This window comes from Cryptomeria japonica, chromosome 8 (assembly GCF_030272615.1).
Source record: "Cryptomeria japonica chromosome 8, Sugi_1.0, whole genome shotgun sequence".
Taxonomy (NCBI): domain Eukaryota; kingdom Viridiplantae; phylum Streptophyta; class Pinopsida; order Cupressales; family Cupressaceae; genus Cryptomeria; species Cryptomeria japonica.
Window position 1 is genome coordinate 539,720,429 of NC_081412.1, and position 25,118 is coordinate 539,745,546.

General features: G+C 34.4%; 1 protein-coding gene across 1 annotated transcript in view; it reads left to right on the forward strand.

The window, feature by feature from the left end:
• Positions 1 to 1,858: 1,858 nt before the first annotated feature.
• LOC131051822 (uncharacterized) overlaps positions 1,859 to 25,118 on the forward strand; it is a 64,288-nt gene continuing 41,028 nt past the window's right edge. The window contains exons 1-4 of the mRNA XM_059210497.1: positions 1,859 to 2,605; positions 2,812 to 2,976; positions 3,072 to 3,296; positions 3,510 to 3,641. Of these exons, the coding sequence (XP_059066480.1) occupies positions 1,859 to 2,605; positions 2,812 to 2,976; positions 3,072 to 3,296; positions 3,510 to 3,641 (1,269 nt within the window). The remainder of the gene's footprint in view (positions 2,606 to 2,811; positions 2,977 to 3,071; positions 3,297 to 3,509; positions 3,642 to 25,118) is intronic.

Below are 25,118 nucleotides of genomic sequence, written 5' to 3' on the forward strand. Positions count from 1 at the left end.
AAAATGTGTTAACTTGAAAGAAATTCCTTCAAGTTTTGGGAAATTAAGGTCTTTGCTGGTTTTAAATTTAGAAAGCTTCTGGAAATTGGAAGTGTTGCCTCCTAGCTTTGGGCAACTATATCAGTTAAACAAATTGAGCCTATAGTCATATGTTCTTAAGGAATTGCCTTCTATCTTTAGGAAGCTTAGCGCTTTAGTAGAGTTGCATACCAGGTTGTCTGGAACTGAAAGAATTGCCTGATAGCTTTTGGCAGCTTACTTCTTTAACACATTTAGATTTAAGCTTTTGCATGAACTTGAAGAAGTTTCCTGCCAGCTTGGGACAACCTCGCTCACTAAAAATTTCAACTTATTGGCTTCCTTTAAGTTAGAAGAATTGGTGTCCAACAATGGAGAACTTCCATGTTTAGCACAACTAGATTTAAGACGATGTAACAGTTTGAAAGAATGTCCCAAATTTTCTAGTCATGGACAATGAAAAAATAAAAATATAGTAGAATTAAAAAATAAAATTCAATGTTATGAATTAAAGGGAAGAAAATGAAATTAGATGGTCTTGTACTTCCACAAAAGGGGAAAAAATTAGATATCCCACAAGATTCATTTGTACAACTAGATACTTTTTGATCTTCATAATTGTACAAGGTTGTTGTCAGTAACATGTCCCTACACCTTGAACTATATTGTATATAAGATAGGATATAAATGCAATATAGAGATAGTATGTGATATGTATAAGTTATATGAGATTGTATATGTGCATGTGTATGTATGTATGTATGTGTGTGTGTGTGTATAAATGTATATGTATATGTATATGTATATGTATATGTATATGTATATGTATATGTATATGTATATATACATGTGTACATATATATATACATGTATATATACATATATACATGTATATGTACATATATGTGTATATGTATATGTATATCTATATGTATGTGTGTGTGTACACACATAGATATATATACATATGCATACACACATACATATGTGTGTGTAAAATCACTTATGTATATTCATCACAATTTAGAGCTACTAAAAATATTTAAGGTCACATTTTCTAGGTTGAAGGATGTACTTAAAAAGTAAAGGTCGCTTGTGTGACCTTGATCTAAGTCTTCATATTTAGAGATTTCATATATATTAGATATTCATAAAGAAATTCTAATTTCAAATTTTTAAATATCAAATCTTAATCATAATAAAATTTATATCCCTCTCTAAAATATTAACAATAAATTTTTATTTTCATTATCATTTCTCTTTCAGTTATATATTAAAAAATATATTTCTCAAATTAACATCATTATTTAGTTTAATTTCTTTATTGCTTAATTATTTACACGTATGCTTAAATATTAGTGAAGATCCATTTAATTTCCCTTCACTGCTTTATTATATGAATGAAACTCAAAGGACCTTCAATGTTTCACGGTATTGTCGATATTATATGCTTCCACCATGATATTTCTTTTTATCATTAATTAATTAGAGCTTGCTTTAGTTGAAAAACTGAGCTGTCTAAATAAAAACACAAACCTACAAATTCCATTAGTTTGGGAACAAGCTCTTCATTTTATTAGCTATGGCTATGAAGGCTTTCCCTTATGCTTAATACAGCTGTTAAAGGGCAAATAAAATGCTCCTATTGTTTTTTCGACAGCTGTTAAAAACATTCCTGAACTATGAACCAAAACAGACGAGGAATAACGTGATCTCGAAAAATAACACGTAAATAAAGTAAAATTCAAAAAATGTCTGGACATAGGCAGCCTATAAAGCACTCAATGCTTGCGTCCGAACTAGAGAAACGTTTTTCTAATCTCGCTTGCATTCACCTACCATGGGCGGCTATTTCTCCAAGAAGCCGCCCCAGCCCCAGTCCTCGCCTCCGCCCCTCAGCCTCAACCTCAGCCACCGCCTCAACCTCAAACTCAGCCTCAGCCTCAGCCTGCACCTCAACCTCAACCTCAGCCCCGGCCTACCCATCAACCTCAGCTTTGTAATCACAACTCGAAATTTGGGTGTGACAGATATGCTCAAGGACGGCCTTGCACGTCGTGAGCATAGTGTGGGTACTCTATCCAACAAAGATACTCTCCAAATATTGTTCAGAGATTGCATTCCTGATAATGCCATAGACACAGACGGAAAGAACGTGCAAAAAACAATTCAGATTTGTCCTGGGATTCCGTTGGTCTTAGAAATTGTTGCTGCTCGTTTGCGCATGCAGAACTACGTGGTAGAGAGGTTTACGCAAATATTTGAAGCTTTGGAGCCAGGAAAAGATGTCAAGGAAGAAAATCTGACCGAACGTCTTGTCAATTTTGTGTATGATAAGTTGGAAACCTCTACACAAGAAGCGTTTCTGGATATTTGCTGCTTCTTTGTTAGCTGTAGTCGCCACGATGTGGAGTACATTGTTGGAGCTGAGGAGATCACACATCTGGAAGAAGCAGCTTTGTTCAAGACGTCCGACACAGGCAACGTGGTTGTTCATGATATCATCCGAGCAAAACCGCTGAATATGTCTGAATCCAGTAGAATTATGGATATGCAATCCTGGGTCGATGTTGTAAGCGAAAATCAGGCATGTCTTTGCATTTATTTACTAATACAAAGTAGAAATCTAATGAGCAGTACTAGATTAATGAGATATACCATATCTTATCAGAGGCTCGACCAAATATAGGAGTTTGGCTTAGCAAGGAAGAGGATGAACCTTCGTACGAACTTGATGACAAGCACATTTTTTCAATGAAAAAATCGTTGAGAGCTCTGGCATTGGGGAACTAGATAAAAGTATCACGGCCAGCCCAAAAGACACCAAAATTTAAAGAACTGAGATTTCTCCGACTTGGTGGCGACATCTCTGGTTTATGGCAAGTGAATTTGGAGTCTCTTGAGCGGTTGGCCGTGTACCATGGCCCTATCTTTAAGGATGGTGTGAATTTTTCTAAGGCAAGTCCTTCGCCATTTCCTGTAATTTATTATGCTTAATTGTTTGGTTAGATCTGGGAAAAATTCATAAGAATGGAATTAAAATGTGGATGCAGCTACCCAAGAAGTTACGTGTTATGAAAGCCACTGCACAGTCTGAAGAATCTGCAAAGTCACGGGACTCCATGGCCGTCAACGTCAGCCAAAATTCTTTCTTGGAAGAATTGGATTTGAAAGAACTGAAAAATCTCCAGAGATTACCAGAATGGCTTGATCACTTAAGTGGCCTCAAGGTTTTGATATTAGATGAATGGGATAAAATGCAGGAGCTGTCCGAGCAGGTATGTGGACGGACTTCATTATGTAAACTGAGTATCAGTGGTGGTGCTTCTTTGCAGAATCTGCCAAAACCGTTTGTGGAATTAAGGTCTTTACAGGAGCTGATCTTAACAAGCTGCAAGCAATTGGAAGAATTGCCCTCAACTTTTGTAGACCTGAATTCTCTAAAATATTTGAATCTAGCAGAGTGTGTTGTCTTAAACATTGCCTTCTAGGTTTGGGCAACTGCGTTAAAGAGGTTGAACCTGCAGACATTTGATCTTAAAGAGTTGCCTTCTAGCTTTGGGGACCTTAGCTCTTTAGTAGAGTTAAAACTGTCCGGTTGTCTGGAGCTAAAGGAATTGCCCGTTAGCTTTAGGCAGCTTATTTCTCTAACACATTTAGATTTAAGTAGTTGCAATGAAATTGAAATCCTTGCCATCCAGCGTAGGAGAACTTAAATCTCTCGAGTATTTGAACTTATCGGCTTGCTTTTTGTTAGAGAAATTACCTTCTAACCATCTGGCTTCCAAGCAAGCTAAGTTACGAGTCCTCGTCTTTTAATCAGAGTTCAAGCTCTAATGTTGTATTTATCCACTGTCAGTAGGGCAGAAATGTGTATGTATATGATGTCAGCTTGTGCTCTTTAATATATTCTTACAATTTTCTCAACGTTGTGGGTGGGCCCTTTGAACGGGGAAATTTTTCCTCTATTTCTTGTTACACCGAAGGCGTCTCTTATATGAGATGCGTCGGTTGACTTTGCAAACCAATGGTTCGTAGTCTCTTAGAACCATGCAAGACCATTCAAGACTTTCCTGCCATTAGATTTGTCATCTCATATTTCGATGCAGTCTTTGACGATGACAATGGATTTGTCAGTGTTCTCCTGTCTAGCTGTTGTACACATGCCATTTTATATAGTTGTCTACTAAAAGAAAATTCATTATTTATTTTGGTTATCCCAAGGCCATGAATTACGCTCTGCACAATGCAATGGCTCATATTTCTATCCGTAGCTCAATCACTCATGTACATGTACTTAAGATATCGAAAATCTACAATGAGAGATGACAATTGACGCGAGTCATAATGTTAATAACTACGCGTGACTTATTAGTTGAATAGCAGAGAGGGCTAAAATTTGACAGTATAGAAGAGAGGAGAGTGTCGTACATAATTATGTGTCGACTTTTCTATAGTTGCGGAGAGATTCATATAATAAGAATACCATGCAATTTCCCTCTGCTTGTCTGAACGCTCTTTTATCAAGTTTAAAATTCCATGGATGAAATAATGTCATTTGACTGCTAAAATTGCTGTTTGTTCTCAGCGCTTTCTACATTTGTTCTCGATGCTGATACTGTGAACATTTCAGATTACCATAAGTCAAAACAAGACGAGCTAATTAGAGTGTTAAGAAATGATCGCTTGATTTAGCGTGTAAGGGTAATATGTGCGTGTACATGGGTTATAATGTTGTTAAGCAAAAGTCTTTAAAAATTTATTAGGATTTTTTTATTAATTACGAAAGACGACTTACCTATCTACCTGATGGAATCTAGGAAAGAATCATCATTCGATATATTTGAGTCTAATCACAATACTATGATATGATTCAAAGAGTAGAGCTCTTGAAAACATGTGGTTCTAGAATAGCTAAACTAAACAATGGTTAGGAAAATAAAGGATTTTTTATAGTCCATGATGCCAACAATCTATATATGGCCTTACATATGGGTTAGAGCAATATGGGAATAACCCGTACTCCTTGCGGGAGACACCTAATTATGCTACAAATGAGGCATACATACCTTACCTCCTTGTGGAATTTAAACTTGTGAGCTCTCTTTCAAAAGCACAAGTTCTCCACCACTAGACCAACTCTCCAAGATAAACCCTAAAAGTAAATAACTAACCTGTAGAAGGGGTAGAACTGTTTCTAGAGATCCAATGCCAAAGACAATGAGAGGGAAATTTGTGGATGTGAGATTTATCCATGCATATAGACACATTGCATTAAAGTTCTTGTTTGACAATTGACAAATTTATTGTAAACTCTCTCTCTCTCTCTCTCTCTCTCTCTCTCTCTCTCTCTCTCTCTCTCTCTCTCTCTCTCTCTCTCTCTCTCTCTCTCTCTCTCTATGTTTATATGCCTCTTTATTTATCTTTCTAAATCTTTCTCCCTCTCCCCCTCTCTATATCTCCTTATATCTCTAACTTTTGATCACCTTATCTCACTATATATCTGATCTCTATCTCTCCCTCTTCCCCTTACTCTATATTGAGCTCTATCTCTCCCTCTATCTTCATCTCTACCTCTATAGTCCTCTCCCTCTTCTATATCTCCTTATACCTCTAACTCTCTACTACCCTCTCTCACCATCTATATCTCTCTATCTCTCTCAATCCCTCTTTCTCTCTTTCCTCTATCTTTATCTCTACCTCTATCTTTTTCTCCCCCCTCTATCTTTAGACATGTCTCCCTCTCTCTTTCCATATCTCTTTATCTTCATCTCTACCTCTATCTCCTCATGTACACCTCCCCCCTCTCTCTCTAACCCTATATATCTATATCTCTTTGGCTTTATAGCTTTATCTTTCCATATATCTTCTCCCATTTCTCCCTCTATCTCTATCTCATTATCTCTCAAACTCTCTCTACCCCCATATCTCTATATATCTCTATCTTTATATTTTTTTTTTATCTCTTCATCTCTCATTCTCTCCTCTCTCCTCTATATATTTATCTTTACAATCTCTATCTACCCCTATTTTCCCCCTCTTTATCTTTCCCTTCACCTATATATACCTCTCCTTTTCCATCTCCTTCTCCATATCCATCTATATCTCTATCTTACTCTCTATCTCTATTTACTTACCTCCCTCTCCATCTCTTTCTCAATATTGACCCCTCTATTTCTACCTCTCTCTATCCCTATTTCTTTGGTATCCTCTCTCTCATTCTCGCCCTCTCCCTCGATTGCAAACATAACATGAATCCATTGGTAATGAAGGATGATTATGTTCTTTATTCAAATGTTTTGTTTAAGTCATCCTCGGATCTATAGTAAGAGGATGCTTCTCTATTGGGACCTTTGTTGCACAAACAACATCATTTATTAAATGTATGCAAAAAATAGACCACTTTTTTTTTAGTTGAGCTTCCACACCTATTCGACATACCCAATGCACACTAAAGTGCGATTGTTAGTCATATTTTTGTTGAGAACTGTTCAGAATTAGACACAGGATGAATTTGAAGAATGATTAAAAATATTGTTTATTGACTTAGACTATTGGATGATGACATGCTCCATATATTTTTCATTATCATTTAATTGTATGGTTGGTTTTATTTGATAGTAAATTTTTTAAAAATATTTAATTTAGAACATAATTTTATATCATTTATATTTTTAAGAAACATAAAAAGAATAATGAAATTGAAAAATTTAAATAATGCATGGAGGATATATAACATAAAATTGTTTCATTGTTTTCATTCTTCATTACAATCTTGAAATATATTATTTTATATTCATATTCAGGAATATAATTGAAACTTACAACTGCCTATGAATAAATAACTAATTTCACTAATCTTCGTTATCCTTCATTATCCCAAGAGAAAAAATTCTTATTATTTCATCCTTTGTCCCCTATAATAAATATTTTGAAGAAAATCTCTAGAATATGTGTTGCAACACTTGCTTGACTTAGGCCCTCTCCATAGCCATCTCGTGAGAAAAAAAGGTGAATCTGCATTCTCTATTCATTTATGCAATCACCATGCAATCAAGGATGATCAAATTACAAGTAACCATTCTAAGTCACTCTCTCAATGATCACTCCAATATAAGATGATCAAACTATAGTTGACCATCATGAGTCACTCTATTGATGCTCACTCCAACCAAAGATTATCAAACTATAGTTGAACATTATGAGTCACTCTACTGGTGCTGACACCAAATCATGACCATACATGGTTATCTCTTCTCTTTCTACATGTCAAAAATCTAGAACCTACAATCTAGATAATCCCAAGACATGCCTCACAGTCCATCTAGGATTCTATAGTATATAGCACCAAACAATGTTCGTTAATCTTAAATATTAATGTGCAACTAATTTAGTGAGAAAAAAGTTGCTTTGGAAAAAATTAATCTACACACATAAAAAAGTTATTAATTTCAATGCAATGTCTTTGATTAGCAATGGGAGATAGAAATATATGGTTTAGATGATATAAAAGATCAAATGAATGATTTGAACCCCAAAAATGCACAAGGGTTCACTTGGGTAAAGGAGCTAAAACATAGCATAGAGGTGGGGAAAAAAAAAAAGCTTAGTGACAAAAGTATCACTCTATTACTATGGATTATACTTTTCTTATAGGTGCAAAAATTTATTTATAGGTGAATATAACAACAAAGAAGGGAAAAAAAGACCCAAATGCAAGAAATGGATCTTATATCTGGATCTCCATCATACCTTCGTTAGAGCAATAAGATGATGAATACGCAACCAATAAGCTTTAGAAGTCTTCAATGGCCTCCAAAGATCATCTTTATGTTTTGTTTATGTTGATGTAGGGGAAATCATTTGTTACACATATGTGAGCACACCTTTGGAAGAGAGGAAATGAGAGATGTGCCCTCTCACCCATGAAAGAAGACATCTAGTGCAAAAGGAAAAGATGACAAGTGTCTCATCAATTACATATGTAGAAGAGTGGAGGAAGGCATGTGACTTCTCACACTTATGTGAGAGTTACATGGCTTAAATATAAGGTGAGGATTTTCTTGATCAAATGGATATCAAGATTTTGTTGTAGTCTTATAGGATAAGTAAGACTAGGAATTTGATTGATTGAATTAATCACACTCAGTTATTTGCAATGAAAGCTTATTTATTTAATTCATTTTAATTGCTAATTGGATTTTGAAGTGGAAAGGGAGAATTGAATAAGTGATTTGCACTTATATGCTCCTTGTGGGATAAGATAATAAGGTTGCATTTAATTTAATAAATGGAAATTTATTTAATTAAAGGTTCATGATAGGAAAATGGTGAACTTAAGTAAATAAATGGTTTATTTAATTAATACTTGGGATAACATAAATTTTGGTGTGGCTAGGTGTGGACAACTTTAGGTGTATACACACAGAAATCACAAAAGATGCAAGATCCCCTTGCTCCAAACATCATTGACATAATTGAGACATGGGAGAAGGGATGATGAATGGGGGAAAAGAGAAAAAAAATCTAGGATATTAGATAGAATTGGCTCATCTATGGCAACCACACACTTATAGAAAGAAAATTTTGAGATTCAAGACTCTTGAATTAAAAAAACCTAAGTACAAAATAATTGAAAATAAAAATTAGTATGAAAAAATTGAGAGAGAAAAAAAGTTAATATTATGAATTAAAAGGAAGAAAATGAAATCAAATGATTCTTCAATTCCACAAAAATAAAATAAAGTAGAAATATCACTATAAAGAATATCTCCATTAGAAAATTCACTAGTACATCTATACACTTGAAATTACTTTTTTCTTTATCTTCGTAATTGCATAAGACTAAGTCTAGGAAAGTGTCCTTAGAAAGTTATAACAGCATTGGAATATGTTGGATATAAGATAGGCTATAGAATGCAATATAGAGATAGTGTACATGATATGTATAAGATATGTGAGATTAGAGATATAGAGAAGAAATAAAGATGTATAACAAAATATGTCTAATTAGTCAAGAATATTTATCAGAATTTAAGGCTATATAAAATATTCAAGGTTATCTTTTTCAAATAAAGAGTGTACTTAAAAAGTAAAGGATTCCATTGTGATCTTGATCTTATTCTTCATATTTAAAATATTTACAATATATATTGCTCACAATAATCTAATCTCAAATTCTAAATATCTAATTGTTATTAAAATTAATTAATCTCCCTCTCTCAAACATTAATATCCTTTTACTTTAATTATTATTTCTATTTCATTTCTATATTCAAAATATTTTCCTATTTGTTACTTGATAATATAATTGGAAGGCATATGTAATTTCCTTTAATCATTCATTATATGAATACTCAAAGTTCTTCATTGTTATTTTGCTTTTTAACCGTGGTGCCCTACCATCAAGTGTTTCCCTCTTAAATAGTTGCTTGTTCCTTAGTCCTTCCAAGTATATTCTCTTGTATGCTTTTCACCAATACATTTTGTTCTTATTATTATTAATTAATTTAAGCTTACTTTACCCTAAAACACAAATTGTCTAAATAAAAGCACAAATCTAGAACTTCGAGATTTTATTATTCGATTCCAATAGTTTGGGAACATACTCTTTATTTTATTGGTTTATAATAGCTGTTAAAGGCCAAATGATATGCTCCTTACATATCGTTCGACAACTGTTAAAGCGTACTGAATTATGAAATTAAGAAGATGAAGAATAACTTGATCTAGAAACACAATTTAGATCACGATTTAGCATGGACTTTCGATACCGCTACCATCACCCACGCTGGAAAAGTCTCTTTTAAACCAACAACAATGTGGACGACGTTGATAATTTTGATCTATCTCATCGACGAATTGTTGCGGTCTCTTTTATACAGTGTTAGTATGGAAGTCACCTTCAAACATAAATATAATAAATGGAGTCAAAACAAGAAAACACTGATAAACAAAAAAAGTAAATGCGAATTTCATGTTTGCATCAACATTTACATTTGTTATTAGCATAATATTCTTCTGTGGGCTCATCAGCAGTTGGGCTCCAAGCGCAGTAGAAGCAAGTAATGAAGTTGCTAGACATGGAAATAGAAGATAGGTCATCAGAGGCTGTAGTTATTTATGTATTTGGTGGCATAGGAGAGAACACGCTCGCCACTGCTATTCTTACAGGCTTAGATCTCAAGGATCATAACTACTTAGAGAAAACCATTCCAACAATGACATAGAATGCATGTAGTGTTAATTTAAACAATCATAGAAAAACATATAATCAACACAAATAGAGAAAGAAAATAACACAACAAAGACACTAGACACAAATTTATAGTGGTTCACCATAAAGGCTGTGTCCACTCTCAAGCATAGAAAACTCTTTATTAATTGTTATCAATACATCTCCATATATGGACTGCACGCAATCATTTATACAATCATGTTCAGCTATGAAACCAAGAGTTGAGAGAACGTGAATGCTCATGTGACCATTGGACTTCCACTTCAAAACTCATATTGCAACCAAGACCATCGAAGATTTTAACTTTGCCAAACTCTGTTCACAAACAATGTGAGTTAACCTTCTCCATTCCAAATCAGAAATAATAATTCTTTTGCAAAAGACATCTTCAAATACTACCTTTTTAGGCACAAGCTAATACAATGATTCATGGTCAGAAACACTATGCTTTGCAGATGCAAAGCATACTCCCCCTTCATCCATAGAAGGACCCTTGAATGCAACATCCATAAATCCTGCAAGGTAGCACTTATCAGTTCTATTTTTTTCATCAACAAGAATTATTTCAAAATATTTGTAGGTTGAATCTTGATTTATCCAGAAGTTCAAAATGCTTAGTCCTTCAACCTCTTGCCCAACTCACTCCTCTGCCAAATTCATTGAAAGTTCTCAATGCATTTCCTTAAATCTGTTGTCGTCGACCTCCATGTCAGAGCATGAATCCAACTCTTTTGTGTTCTCTAAATTTGTGTGCTCGTCTCTATCTTGTGTTGTGCTAGTTCGGCTGCCCAAGAAAAGGAAAACATGGTAACAAAATTCCAAAAGAACCTAGAGAAAACTTCTGTCAAAATTCTCCACTTGTGCAAATCTCCTAGAAGACTCTCATTTTCAACCTTGAGTGCTTTCCAAACTCCTGGGGCTGACAACATTCAAGGAGATTTATGAATTGCTCATTATTCAATCTAGAGTAATCAACATTAAGTGTATTGCCAAACTCAAAAGCTTTCATACATAGCTCTTCTTGTTTTTTAGTAGTCCGTGGACTTCTTTTCACTGTTGTCAAGAAACTGTTGTTTCCCTTCACAAAACACCACTATTCCATAATAATTGTTGACAACTGCAACATTTGTAGTCACTTCTTCCACAGATTCCTACTATTCGCTCCTCTGCCGAGACATTGATAGATCCATCCTATAATGGGATGCTATGTACCTATCAAATGACTCCTCACACCATTTCTATTACACACTATCCACGGTGTCAGGCTCCAAATCCATGAGCATACCATAGGGAACAAAGCACCCACAATCATCAAAGCAAGGAGTTGAACCACTTGAACTAATCTTCCACACATCACCTCCGCCCATCCTACCGTTAGCAGGATGCACATGATTTTCTATGGGCCAAGCATGACCTCTTCCATCCACAAGATCTATTTGCAATTTGTTTGGGCCAAAATCATTGGGCGAGTGACATCTAAGGCCTTGACCCTATGAATTCTTTTCATCGAAGACGATCTTCTCACTATTATATAGAGGGGTGTTTTAAGACAATTTTTGAGGAAATTGTCTCAACTTGAGACAAAAAAAAAGTTTGGTATTGTCTTAAAAAATGTCTTTAACCAAGTGTCTTAAACTATCGTCTTTAAAATTGTCTCTAAAGAGATGATATAAAACATAATTTCTTGTCTTTATAGAGACAATTTGCGTTTAAAGACAAATTGTCTCTCTAGAGACAATAGTTAGGATTAAAATCATATTGTCTATCGAGAGACGATATGCCTTTAGAGAGAATACCACTTTTGTCTCTCTAGAGATGATATAAAACAATGAATTTTAAAAAATAGCTCACTATTCAGATAAATCAATATTGTTAAATATACATTACAATATCATTGATTAATTCATGTTAGGGCATGATGGAATTGAACCACCATCCTCCTGCTTGTAAAGCAGGCACTCTTCCATTGAGCTAGCACCCTTTAAAGGATAATTTTACCCTTCAGAATCTTGGCTCTCAAAACATCCTTTGGTTTAGTAGTGAATTTTAAGTCTGAATAATGGTTGCAAATATGTGACCGTTGCTAGCCATTTTGTGTTTTGTATTGAATAACTTTTTGTTTCCTTGAAAATAAAACAACTATGTGTTTCTTATAAAAAACCTTACAATATCTATCTTGCTCTATACAACATAGAAAATGTACAAAAATTTTGAATGATACATTTATGTTTGTAAATTGGCACCTACATGGTCTGATTCCAATCCTCAGTGTCAACCTGTTCAATGCAAAATAGGTTTAAGCCATCAATCCACAAATTCAAACTGCTCTCTTGCTAAGTAAATTTCATCAAACACTTAAATGGATTCTAAAAGCAGTATTAGAGGCACATACCAAAATCCCAAGGTTATTTTTGATAAAAGAAACAACTTATATTATCAAAATAAAATGTTCCTAGAAAATAGAACTCTAGCTCTAAGAAACAAAGAGAATGACAAAGGGCACAAGATACTCAAAATGAAAATAATTTGACTATGATATTGCTCTTTAAATAGGAAAACACTTGCCGAGATTCAATAATACAACTGATGCAAGAGAGTCAAATTTAAAGTTGTTCACCTATAGTCAACCCAGTTTGCTACCTCATGTTCCTGAAATTTTTTGATTTAAAGATGTTCATCTATAGTCAGCCCAATTTGCTACCTCGTGTTCCTGAAATTTTTTGTCTAGCTCTCTAAAGTCATCCTCAGAATTGTACTGCCTTGAATGGTAAAAGAACCATTGTAAAATCTCCACATTTTTCCCTGGTCAGACAACAAAATTATTAAAAAATAAATTTTCTTTCTGAAACTCCTATGAAATACTTTTCTAGTTCAATGATTCTCCAAACTACATTTTGATTCTACTAAAACATAGCATTGCTAATGTTTAAATCATAATTTAGTAATTTTAAAATTTAAAAAAATATATAGTACACAAAATAAAGTACCTCTTGTCAACCTTGCAGGTCAATTTACCACCAATAATAAATACCTCTTGTGCATCAACATAATGAAGAATATTCTTGTTCTTCTAAGGGGCCATCTTCTAACATAAAAATAAAGAATCTGGAACTAGATAAAATGAGAGGAATCTATACATATAGATGAAATACCAGTTAAAAGAAATTCAAATAAAGAAGTAAATCATTGTAACTTTAAAGAATCTGGAATAGGACAAGTTAGGAATGCATAATATTCAGAATCTACAAACTTGGATGATAGAAATTTTGAAAACAATGGCTACAAAGAAGTAAATGACAACCCTTCTTCCATTACATCAAATAGCAGAAATTTATGTGCTTCAACACTCCAAAAAAAAGATTGTGTCTAAACAGACCATAGAAGTAGGATACATTCAGAATGGTCAAGGTGTGTATCTCTCCTAAGGTAGACAATGAAAAAAAAGGAAGAGGACATGATGTATCTGAAAATATAAGTTCTCTAGGAATATACCAACACTCAGACAAGAATATGACAACAAATAAACCAACTTGGACAAAATCAAAGGAGCAAAATTTTTCCTTCTGCATATGCATTGCTTGATCACAAAGATAATGATGATGAATGTGAAGATGATTCTAATTTTGCAGCCTTTGATTACCCTTAGAACCTGATAGAGAAGTTCAACCCGTGACAACAAATGGGATGGATAAATTCTTCCAACAACAAAGAACCCAAAGTTAGCCTAAAACACTGCACGTGCTTGTCAAATAACCGGTTTCTATGAGCACAAGATTTGTATCAGGTTGTTTGACTTCTCCTACAATAAAGATGTCCCATCCATCCTATTTAATATTAGTGTCTACAGCTTCGTTGAAACAATTGTTTATCACTTTCTTTAAGTTTACATATCCTAGAAGTTGGAGCTGGCTGGAACCTTGTGCTTGACCAACATGCTTCTGCCTTGTTATCATCTCTAACACAACAATTCAAACATGATCATTTATAAGAGGGTTTGTCTTTCTGTCAAAGATTTGGTCCCAAGAGAACTACTATGTATGTCCTTTAATCTTGAATACACAATGATAAAAAATAATTGAAGTCAAATCCTCTTTGGATAAAAGACCTCCAAGAGAGGAAAGAAACAAATCCTCTTCGGACATATAAACTACAATATCCTCCCAAACTCATGAAAGGGTTCAAATCAGAAAACCAAAATAGTCATAGGGATGGTGGATATCAATGAATAATGATGCTTCTTGGTGTTTTAAAGACAGTGTAAAGATGCACAAAATAGTGAGCATCAATCACAAATGTATAAGTCTAAGACAAAGTAGTCAATTAAGTTCTCACAGCTTCAAACACAGTAAATACATGTATGAAGGCATAATCATTGTATTGTAATAATAGAGAGGTCTCAGATCCAAAAGGGGGATATAAGCTATAGTAAGCATGAATACGGCCCTTCAAATTTCACTAACCAGAGAGAATGCAGTCCAAAAGGGGCAGATACAGTGAATTGACAGTAATGAAGCAATGATGTAGCAACCATTCACAATGACCAAGGGAAACAACTTCATCTAAAAGTGTTGCAAGATCATTAGCAGTAGTTACAACCAAGATAGAGATGAGTTCAAAAGAAATAGAAGAGGGATGAGTGTAGCAAAGAAATCATTGTCATCCAAGTGGCAGTCTAGAAGCTAATGGTTTGTTATTGAAGTCAAATACAGTTCTGTGACTGTAGAAAGGTACAACCACTTAATGACCAGAGCTTTCATGTGCAGGGCCTTTATGGACAATCATTGGGAGATCCTCATGAATAGTGAGTTTATCAAGATCAAAGGATCAAACCTTCAAAGACAATAAGACAATCCAATGGAGGTCTTATTCAGTGACTGCTTTAAGTCACAAAGCACAGATAAAGGAGCAGATATTGATCAAAGAATCAGAGGTCATAAACAACACCATTACCAAATATTGTGATAGAAAAAAGTCAATAGTGAAGTCCTCATGAAGTTGAGAATAGGATAATGCACATAAGTAGTCTCATGAAGATGATACAACCATGAATAATGAAGAAAGATGGTCTTATATAAAGACAGTCTTGCTAATGTATGTCAAAATCTAAGGTCCTGTCATAAGGAGACAAGGAGGTTTGTTTAATGAGAAGGAAACAAGTTACAAGGAACCCTAGGATGGTAGGTTTTTAGAAGTCACAGAGAGCCTTATAGAGTAGTAGGTGCAGTGTTTAAAGGAAGTCTTTTAGGAAATGCAAGAATGTATTGAAAATATAGTCTAAGGGCAGTCAAAAGACAGAGCTACAGTGTATGGATACAAAAGGAAAACCTCAGTCCTTAAACAGAGATCAAAACATAGTCATAATCTGAACATAATCAGCTTAGAAAGCATGATGATAGTCCAAAAGGGCAGTCCAAGATAGCCAAAGATAAAAGGATTGAAAGGTAGCCTATTGTACAAGACAAAGATCACACCCTTTGTGGAAGACATCCATGTAATAGCAATCTATCTTTAGAAAGACCCCATTCGTTACAAAGATGATAGTTATATAACAGTATAATTGTTTGTAGGTTAGTGAGCAGCACTAAAAGCATGAAGAATCTATGAAGGAAAGGGGTTCGGAGATTAAGAAAGAGACATTCACAGTAACTAAGAGGAGAGCTGATGGTTTAATAATAGCATTTTGTAGAGAATGTTTCATTCTTCTGTGTAAAGAGAACAAATGTGCAATAGATGCCTCTATTATGACAAGCAACAATATAAGACAAGTTTTTGTCTCAGACATAACAGTGGCAATAGAGGTTTTCTACAGTCCATTAGAAGGATTATGGATAGTATATGATAGTCATATATTCATAGTATTCATCAAAATCAAGAAAAGCACAATGAATCAAAGCAGTCTTATCAAGAGATATAAGCATATTGCAGTCATAAAGGACCTGTAGTAGTAAGTCATTGTTAGAGAAGCAATATTCAAGAACAAACATGACTATTACAAAAGACCTGGACAATAGTTTTAAGCAGGTAAAGGTACAAGGATTCAACTTTTGACATTGAGCTTTATCACAAGAACAATATTTCAAAGATCACAAGGTAGAATGAAAACATAGGGAGATCATAAGACTAACATAATACACAGTCAAAGAACTCCAATGAAGCAATAGAATCAAGGAAATACAAGAGTTAAAGATCATCAAAACAAACAAGATGCAAGGATAGTGAATAAAAAAGGACAGTCTCAGTCAGCCAATAAAGAAGTCAATCACAGTGGTGAAAAGAAGAGTTTGAGGTCTCAATAAGAAGTCATAATCATACCAAGAGCATCAAGCTTGAAATAACAATGAAATAACATTGTTGCAGTCAAAAGTGGTTATGACAACATGAATTGCACTATACAGATGCAAACATAGTTACTGTCATTATACAGTCAAGGGACCTATAAATGATCAAACTCCTATCACCAATCACATGAATCAGTGGGTATATTGTAAAGAAATCAAAAATCCATTCAATCCACAGGGATCTATCAGTCCAAAGCATGATCAACAATAGTGGAATGGTAGCACACAAGCACATGCAAACACATAAAAGGCATTCGAGCAAAATATAAAGATTCATTATCATTTAGAGTAGTCAAAAGGATAGTAAAAGGTTCATAGTGAGTATAGAAGATGAAGAAGTAGACAGAGATTCAAGTCAACATTGATATTGCAAATGGAGGCTAAACACAGTGAATAGAGTGCATATACAAATCTATATCAGGCATCTAAGCATGATATGAGAAAATTTATTGAGAGGATACAATGGATAAGATAGTTCAGAAGTAGGCCCTAAGGACAACACAATCTTCAATACTTGAGTATCTTTATGAAGTCACAAAGAGCCTTGTCTCAGATCAAAATAGAGAACATATGACAGTGGACAAAGATCACAATTAGAGCATAAGATAGAGAATAGAGATCAAAGCACAAATATAGTCCTTGACAGTGAACAACATAAACCTTTACAGGTAGTACATAATCAAACTTTTAGGGAATAGTGATAAGTAAGAAACAAATAGTCGATAAGCAGTGCTGGCAAAGGCAGAACAGTCTCATGAAATGAAGCAATAATCAACACATGAATAGCAGTCAAGGGCCCTGCCACGGTCCTCTACATAGGAGATTGTAATCATGAACAGTCCAAAACATGGACAAGGACAATGAATGTACAAACACAATGAGAAGATAACAGTGAGCTAAAGATACAAAGAGAACTATCTTTATTTGCAATAAATAGGGATAATGTTGAGGACACTATCAAATCATGAATAGTGAGTTGGTTACACATAGCAAGTGAACCTTGATAGGATAGAGATCAAACACCATGCCAAATGGGTGAGTCAGGGGCATCAAATGCAAACCACAATAGAACAAGTAGCACTACTAAAGGCATATTTTCATGTTGGAAAGGACTATTTGATGAATGTTGAATCTTCATTTTAGCCTTGCAACAAATAATACAAAGATCAAATTCAAGGTTATATATGATATGAATAAAATAAAGGTACAGTGCTTCAAAGATTTTATAGGTATAAGAATGAATTTGTTATTGCATGAAGGCACATAGAAAAGAAACAATAACCATTACAACATTCTCAAAACAATGGGATCGTGAGCACAATCGTTCATAGTAGCACTAACAATAAAGAAAGTCATCAAACCTGTGTGTTCCATAGCCGTAAGGTTAACAGGAAGTCATCTTGGAGGTGAAATAGTGATAGTCTATAAGGCAGTCATCTTGGTTTATTACACACAAAGGAGCTGATATTAGAAGCAGAACAAAATAAAGTGTCATTTATACCATATTAGTACATTGAAGAAGAAAAAACAAATAACCTCAAATTACATTCATACATCATATAGTTAGCAATTAGAAAATTGTGCAAGCAAAGCAACACGAAAGTTGAATAGTTGAGTTTCAAACCAGTCTTTTGACCATCTCCATAAATGTCAAAAATAAAAAAAATACCTAAATAAAATGTAAGTATTATGAAATAAAAATAAGATAGACACCTTAAGTTTGATAGCTCTAGGCAATTCACAGGAATTTGTATTTGAGATTTATAAGCTAATGTCATTACCTTGGTAGTAACCTCAAGGTGACACCATAACTCTTTATCATGTCTCTTCAGGAGTGTGGTCAAATTTGCAATTGTAGAATGTATTCCCACGGTACTGTTATCCAATTGTTGACAAAAGTTATCCCGGAAGTCACTTAGCAACTCAACAAAGTAGAAAAATGTGTTAGCCTCTGCATTTACCTACATAGAAATAAGCCAAAGGGTAATAAGTAATGATTTAATTATAACTTCAACCAAATTCCCCATGTTTTGAAGTAAACGTCGAGCTTTCCTTACATGCTTCTCTTCAAGTTGCATTGATATTGAATTTGTCAAATTAACACAAACATAAACTTGCCAAAAGACCTCATCAATTAAAGTTGAAAATGTTAATCACATTTCAGTCTTATCTAACTAACAATCCTAAAATGCTTGACCAGTTAGCCAAAGATTTTCTAACTGAATTAACTAGAAACAATGTTCTTCTCTACAAACCTAGATTCAAAATTCCATTTGATTGAAAAGGGTCAATTAGCATTAGTGAAAAACACAAATGCAAAGCCTCAAGAGCTGGGCAACTTTTAGAAGAACAAAATCACCAAAGTACAAAGAATTCAGTTGTAGTAAGAACACCAATTTTTGGCAAAACTTGGGTGATCAATATGTCTAATAAATTTATATAAGCCTTAGCAATCATATCCCAATAAAGATTGCATTAGGACAATTTTATGAATCTAAATAAAATGTATGAATCAAAAACTAATAGCATAAAAAAATACACACCACTTCAAGACGTTCAAATGAAAAAGCACCATCAAAAGAATTTGAATAAAATGTATGAATCCAAAAATAATAGCATGGAAAAATTCACACACTTTTAAGGCACTTAAAACCCTCAAAATGTGACTACAAAGTCAAAATAAAAGTATCCAGCTCAGACAGATGTAATTGTAAGAACTCAACCAAGGAGTAGTCTACCAAAATCACTCATTAGAAAATAATCAAAGCAAAGTGATAAACCAAATCAAAAAGATGGAAAAATACACAATCTTAAAGGCACTTCAACTCCCAAATCGAATTTAAAGATCATAATGAAAATATCCAACTCAGACAAATACAATGGGAAGAACTCAACCAATGAGCAGTCAACCACAATGAAATAGAAGATGGGTGAGGAAGAAACTCTTAAGACACCGTAGCCTAGTGAAACCATAGACTACGACCAGGATTCTCCTAATGCAACATAATCCACTAATTCTTGTCAATCAAGAATGCCATAAAATTCATTAACAATACCAAATAAGGGATCAATGTCAAACACAACTAATTACTACCCTTTTTCAAGAATGATGTAAACTTCCTTTCCCTTGAAGAATATAAGATGCATTTCACCCAGAAAACAAATATGCTACTCCTTCCTACATCTTGCAGTTGATCAGTATCAAAATGACCGGATAAACAAACAAGTCCAAAAACACAATCAAAACATATAAAGTACAAAAAAGCATGCCTCCTAGCCCTGCTCATGTAATAAGTACTAGAATGCATCCTAATAAATGTTCAAATGCATAACAAAACAAGCAAACAAATCAATATCCTAAACATGCAAACACTCCTATCCTTGCATCATTCTCATGCCTTTTACTTGGACCTTCTGAGGAGAATTGAGTTGAAAATAAATTTGTCGCTGATGGTATCAATATCTTGCTCTGAACAGTTTAAGAGACAAGTTCCTATGAATGCAAAAGTTCAAAATTATATTAAAATAAAATAACATTTCACACAAAAGGATGAACTGTTCAGATCAATACCTAGTGAATATCCTTAATTTAGAAATTACGGCACAACCCAAAATTGTGAAATATTGTGGTGTACTTTAAGTTCCATTATTTTGTTATACATAATGACAAAACTCATCTTAGAGAATCTTATTGAGTGGGAATGATCTCCACATAGTCCAAAGCAAAGCAACCCTTATCATCCTTTGAGTTGGGTGTAGACTCACAACTCAAGATATTATCACGAGAACTTTGGACTTTTCTCCTGGCACTTGGATAAGGAGTTAGATTCATCATAGGGTCACCTATAATTAGACTTCTTGTGGATCTAGTATTGGAAAAATTGGGATAATTATTCACCTATAAACAAATATGGTTGGAATCAAGAACCAGTAGTGAAAATTATTCTTATCTTTCAAAGAAGAGATGTACATAGGTGCCCCCTAACAGATAAAATGACATTTCGTGAGTTTGAAAGGCCACTTATTCCAGCTCTTATTGTCTCAGCTCAGCCATGTGATGAGTACAGTCCTTTTTATTGTCATTGAAGCTACAAAGCTTGCCACCACCTCTCTCAAATCTAAGAAAAATGAATGAAAAATAAACAATCATAACAGGTATCATAATATATGATTGAAAATAAGTTTATGTTTGATTCATTCTGATACACTAGCTAATGGTTACCATTGTTTTTCATTCTACAAGGCATACTTATTCTATTTGAAAACTCAGAAGCAATGGATGAAAAGGATACAGAAGGCGAGAAAATTTCTGAAATGAAAATTTGGGTTTAAAAAACCTCTTCTTAGAAAATGAGGAGCTGGTATTGGATTGATTCCAAATTCTAGCTCACAGATGACCCTTGTGTGCTCTCAAGATTCTCCACTGGAGAATCTAGATTATGAGAAGGGATTAAGATACCATGATCTTCTAAATCCTTTCTACCCAATTGCTTTGTAGATGTCATTAAACATGTTTACTTGTTCAAAGCATTGTTTTTAGGATTGGTTGGTTAGATTTTAAATTTAGTCTTAGGCTCTCTTTCATTCAATTGGTTGAAGATCTTGAAAAATCACAAAGACAGAAAAGATCTTATAACATGTGGCATTGTTGCAGGTGTGGCTGCAGCCTTCCATGCACCCATTGGTGGTGTGCTCTTTGCACTTGAAGAAATAGCACCCCGGTGTGTAAGAATTCCATTTCAGATTAATTTTGTGCATTATCTGTAACTGAGTGTAACGTCAAACTTTAGTTCCTTTATATTTTATCAAGAAGGGCAGTCCAATGGGCAATACAATAAATTGTAGAATTAATCATGATCTAGATCCAAGGATCAATTGAAAGGAAAGTACAGTATATTGTGGAATTCAATAGGGTTTAGGTCTTAGGAGCAATTCGAGGCAATATACTAACTTGTAGAGTTCGATATGTTTGGAGTCGAAGACAAGTTACTTACACCTAGTCATATATTCAATGTGTTATGAACTTATGCCAGGTTATATATGTGCCTCATTTGCAGAACTCAAATGTGTTATGAGCATATGTCAAGTTACATACAAACTTCTTAAATAAATTTTTCATTTATGGTACCATTGGATCCATCCAATCCAATAGAATATGCATATGTGACTGATCTTTTTCTCATGATACATTGAATCTAGCAATTGTTGTTTCCAAATTGTTTTAGGAATTTGAAATCATAGGCATCTCTGAGGTGTTAGTATAGAACCTAAATTGATGGTTGTCAAGAATTTTTCTAACTGTAAGTACAAGCATTTTTTAAAAAGAAAAGGAATGATGCCTGAAAAAAATTTCTACATTTCTTTGCCGGTAGCAAAGTGCTCTTTTTTGGGGGACCTTTTTCACAACTGTAGTAGTTGTTGTAGTTCTACGAGAATTCATTGATTATCATGGAAGTGGAAACTATGGGCTTTTTGGAGGTGGAGGACTAGTAATGTTTGATGTGAGTTCAATGACTATAAAATATAGACCTATTGAACTACTTTCAGTATTGATACTGGGGGTCGTTGGAGTGGAGGGAGCAGTATATAACTACCTTCTTGAGCATACTCTATAAAATATATGCCTTAATCAATCAACAAGTTCTCTTTGGGGAAAATTCATACCTTGTATTAGATTGGAATAAATGCAATAAAAATTTGTATGTTACCCTGTTCTTCATTATTTTCTATGACATATTTTTCCTTGGATCAGGATTGGGTCTGCCTCTGCTCTAGTCTCCTCAAGGAAATGAATGATTTCCCATGTTTGAGAGTATGCCTCTGAGGGATTCTTCACTCTTTTAGGAGAATAATCGGAAGTGCAAGCTTCATCATTTTGTTTAGCATCAACCAAAGAGAGCTAAATGGAGATACTGATGAGTGATACTACTATCATTTTCCAAAACCTTTTGCTTGCCCCCATGAGATGATTTTACACCTCTAATGGTTCTAGACTCATCTTGCACAAATACTTGAATCCTATGTGAGGCATTTCAATATTCAAAAACTTCAAACCTTCACCCTGAGGGCTCTTTCTCCTCGACAAAAACTGAATCAGGTCCTGGGAGCCACTTTTACCATCTTGGTTGCTTTGTAGGATAAGTTCATGTGCTTTCGCAAATTACTTCCTATTAGCTACCCACATGCTCTCTGGAATCCAAAGAGGGTCTGACAATGATAGCTCTGGAGAATAAGCATGAACAACTATCCATGATCTCAATGCCTCATCTTCAACTCTCTGCCAAGAATAACCCTACACCTCCTCTGGCAGGCCACGATCTAAATGAGAAGAATGTTTCCCTAAAAGAATTAGGGGAATTTTTTTGAGCCATGATACTCATATTCCTCTACTACCCACATAAGCACCGCCCAGAAGAAGAATAAGTGATATAAGGAAGATGGATATTAGAGAAGTGGAAGCAAAGTATATACTAGTCCTGAAATCCATCCATGCAAGTTCCCATGTCCCAAGGTAGGAAGGTGAAGTAGATTTAGACTTGGAGAGGGAATGAATATGAACCATAGAGCACAATTCAGAGGTCATATGGAGGAAGATAGCTATCATCAATACAAACAATTTGGTCCAAAAATTTTCTGACCCACAATGGGTCATACCTGGCAGCAAATATCTCACCAGTACACACAGCATTATTTGACTGCTATGTATCATCCACAAGTCTAATTTTTCTGAATCCAACTTATCAAACAACTGTTTTAGTAAAGCACTTTAGTGGTTACAAAGCATTCTAAATAGCATATTTGTAAGAGCACTGAGTACAAGATTGTCACCTGTAATCCAATGAGCTTTGGTCTTCAATGCTTTCACAATGTCTACATTAATGAATATGATGAATGCAATCGCTACTGTGAATGATATCACTATGTTAAACATAAGATTGGTTACTGCTATCACTAATGTGAATGCTTCAAATGCAAAAATCTGAAAATAAAAATTTTTTAGGAGTCTCAACATAAGGTTCGATCAAAGATTTCTAAATCTGTCAAATACGTCGCTATGCAAGAAGCGATCATTGTGAACTTGTGGAAAGGATTGTTGGTATTACCGTGCGAAGAGATCGTGGGTTTCAGAGGAATCCATGAAAATAATTGACAAACATTGCAGATTAGAGAAAAACTAAAATCGTGGGTTATTTTGTAGAAAGAAACCCCAAACTTACATGTAAATTCCATTGACTGGTGTTCTTCCTAAGATGTGTATGTCCATATCCCAACATTGACAGGGCTTTTGAGATGTCTATGCCCGCGCCCCAGCATTGGCAGGTCTGCTGAACGATTTACATAATACATGCAAAATGTGGAAGCATAAGAAAGACGTGTGGTCCACCATGCATATTGTGGAGGCATTGCTCTCACTTTGTAGCCCCCTGTTTGTCCACCATCAACGTGATACTTCCAATGCAAAATGATGTGGGAATCTTTGATCTACCATTAAAATTTGAAACCCTAAAGCCAATACAAAGAGAACATGTCATGCCAAAGATTGATGTCAGACAAAGCTGGTTAATGTCATCACTGTGAATGCGTTCTTCACTACCAATATCTCTCCCAGTTAACCCAAACTTGCTTCCTAATGTGTGTTAACCAAACCCTACGGAAGAAAAAAATTAAAATGAAATGAACCGATTAAAAAACACAAATAGGATAAGAAGTACGGAAGATGTCAAAGCATTCATAAGGCACACATTTATCCCTCTCTATACCAAAAAAATGAACTGCACATAACCAAATCCCACAATTAACTCTCAAACAGCATAATGATTCAAGAGGGCAGACTATAAATACCTGTTGGTGCATGAGTTATAAATTGCACAGGGTCGCTCTTTGAAGGAACTCGACAATCACACTGCCCTGTAAAAAGATGAACAATTTGTTGATAAGTGATGCTGCTCTAGCATGCAGCTCCATGCAACTCCAGTTTGGACATGAAGCTATCCATTCATCACCATGCATAAGCTATTTTTAGTTGATAGGCTTTTTTTGTTTATTCATGCAAATAAAGCATGTACTCCAGCATGCATGAATCCTTAGGACTATTTTTAGTTTTGCTTTTTGCATGAGTTTGTTTTTAGTAAATAAAGCATGTTGTGCATGCACTTATTGTATTCTTAATTTAGGGAGTAGTTTGCTTTTTTTAGTTTGAGAGCCTTAGTAGCTTTCCATGCAAAGCTAGGAATATATTTAGAACTGCAGTTATTATTTATTCTTCTAGACTGCAAATTCTTTATATATACAGCCTCTATGTAATTTTTTAATTAAGCTTCAATAAAGATATTGGTGTTTTCTTCTTTTTGTTGTTATTGTTTGCTAATTAGTTGGTTCAGAGAGGATAGGTCAGATTCAAAATTCTACAAGTGGTATCAGAGCAGGTAAAATTGTTTTGGGTTAAAGTTTTATTGTTGGAATTTCGCCAAAGTTAATCATGTCGAATTCTAACAATATGCCCATTCTAGAATTTGATGGGAATG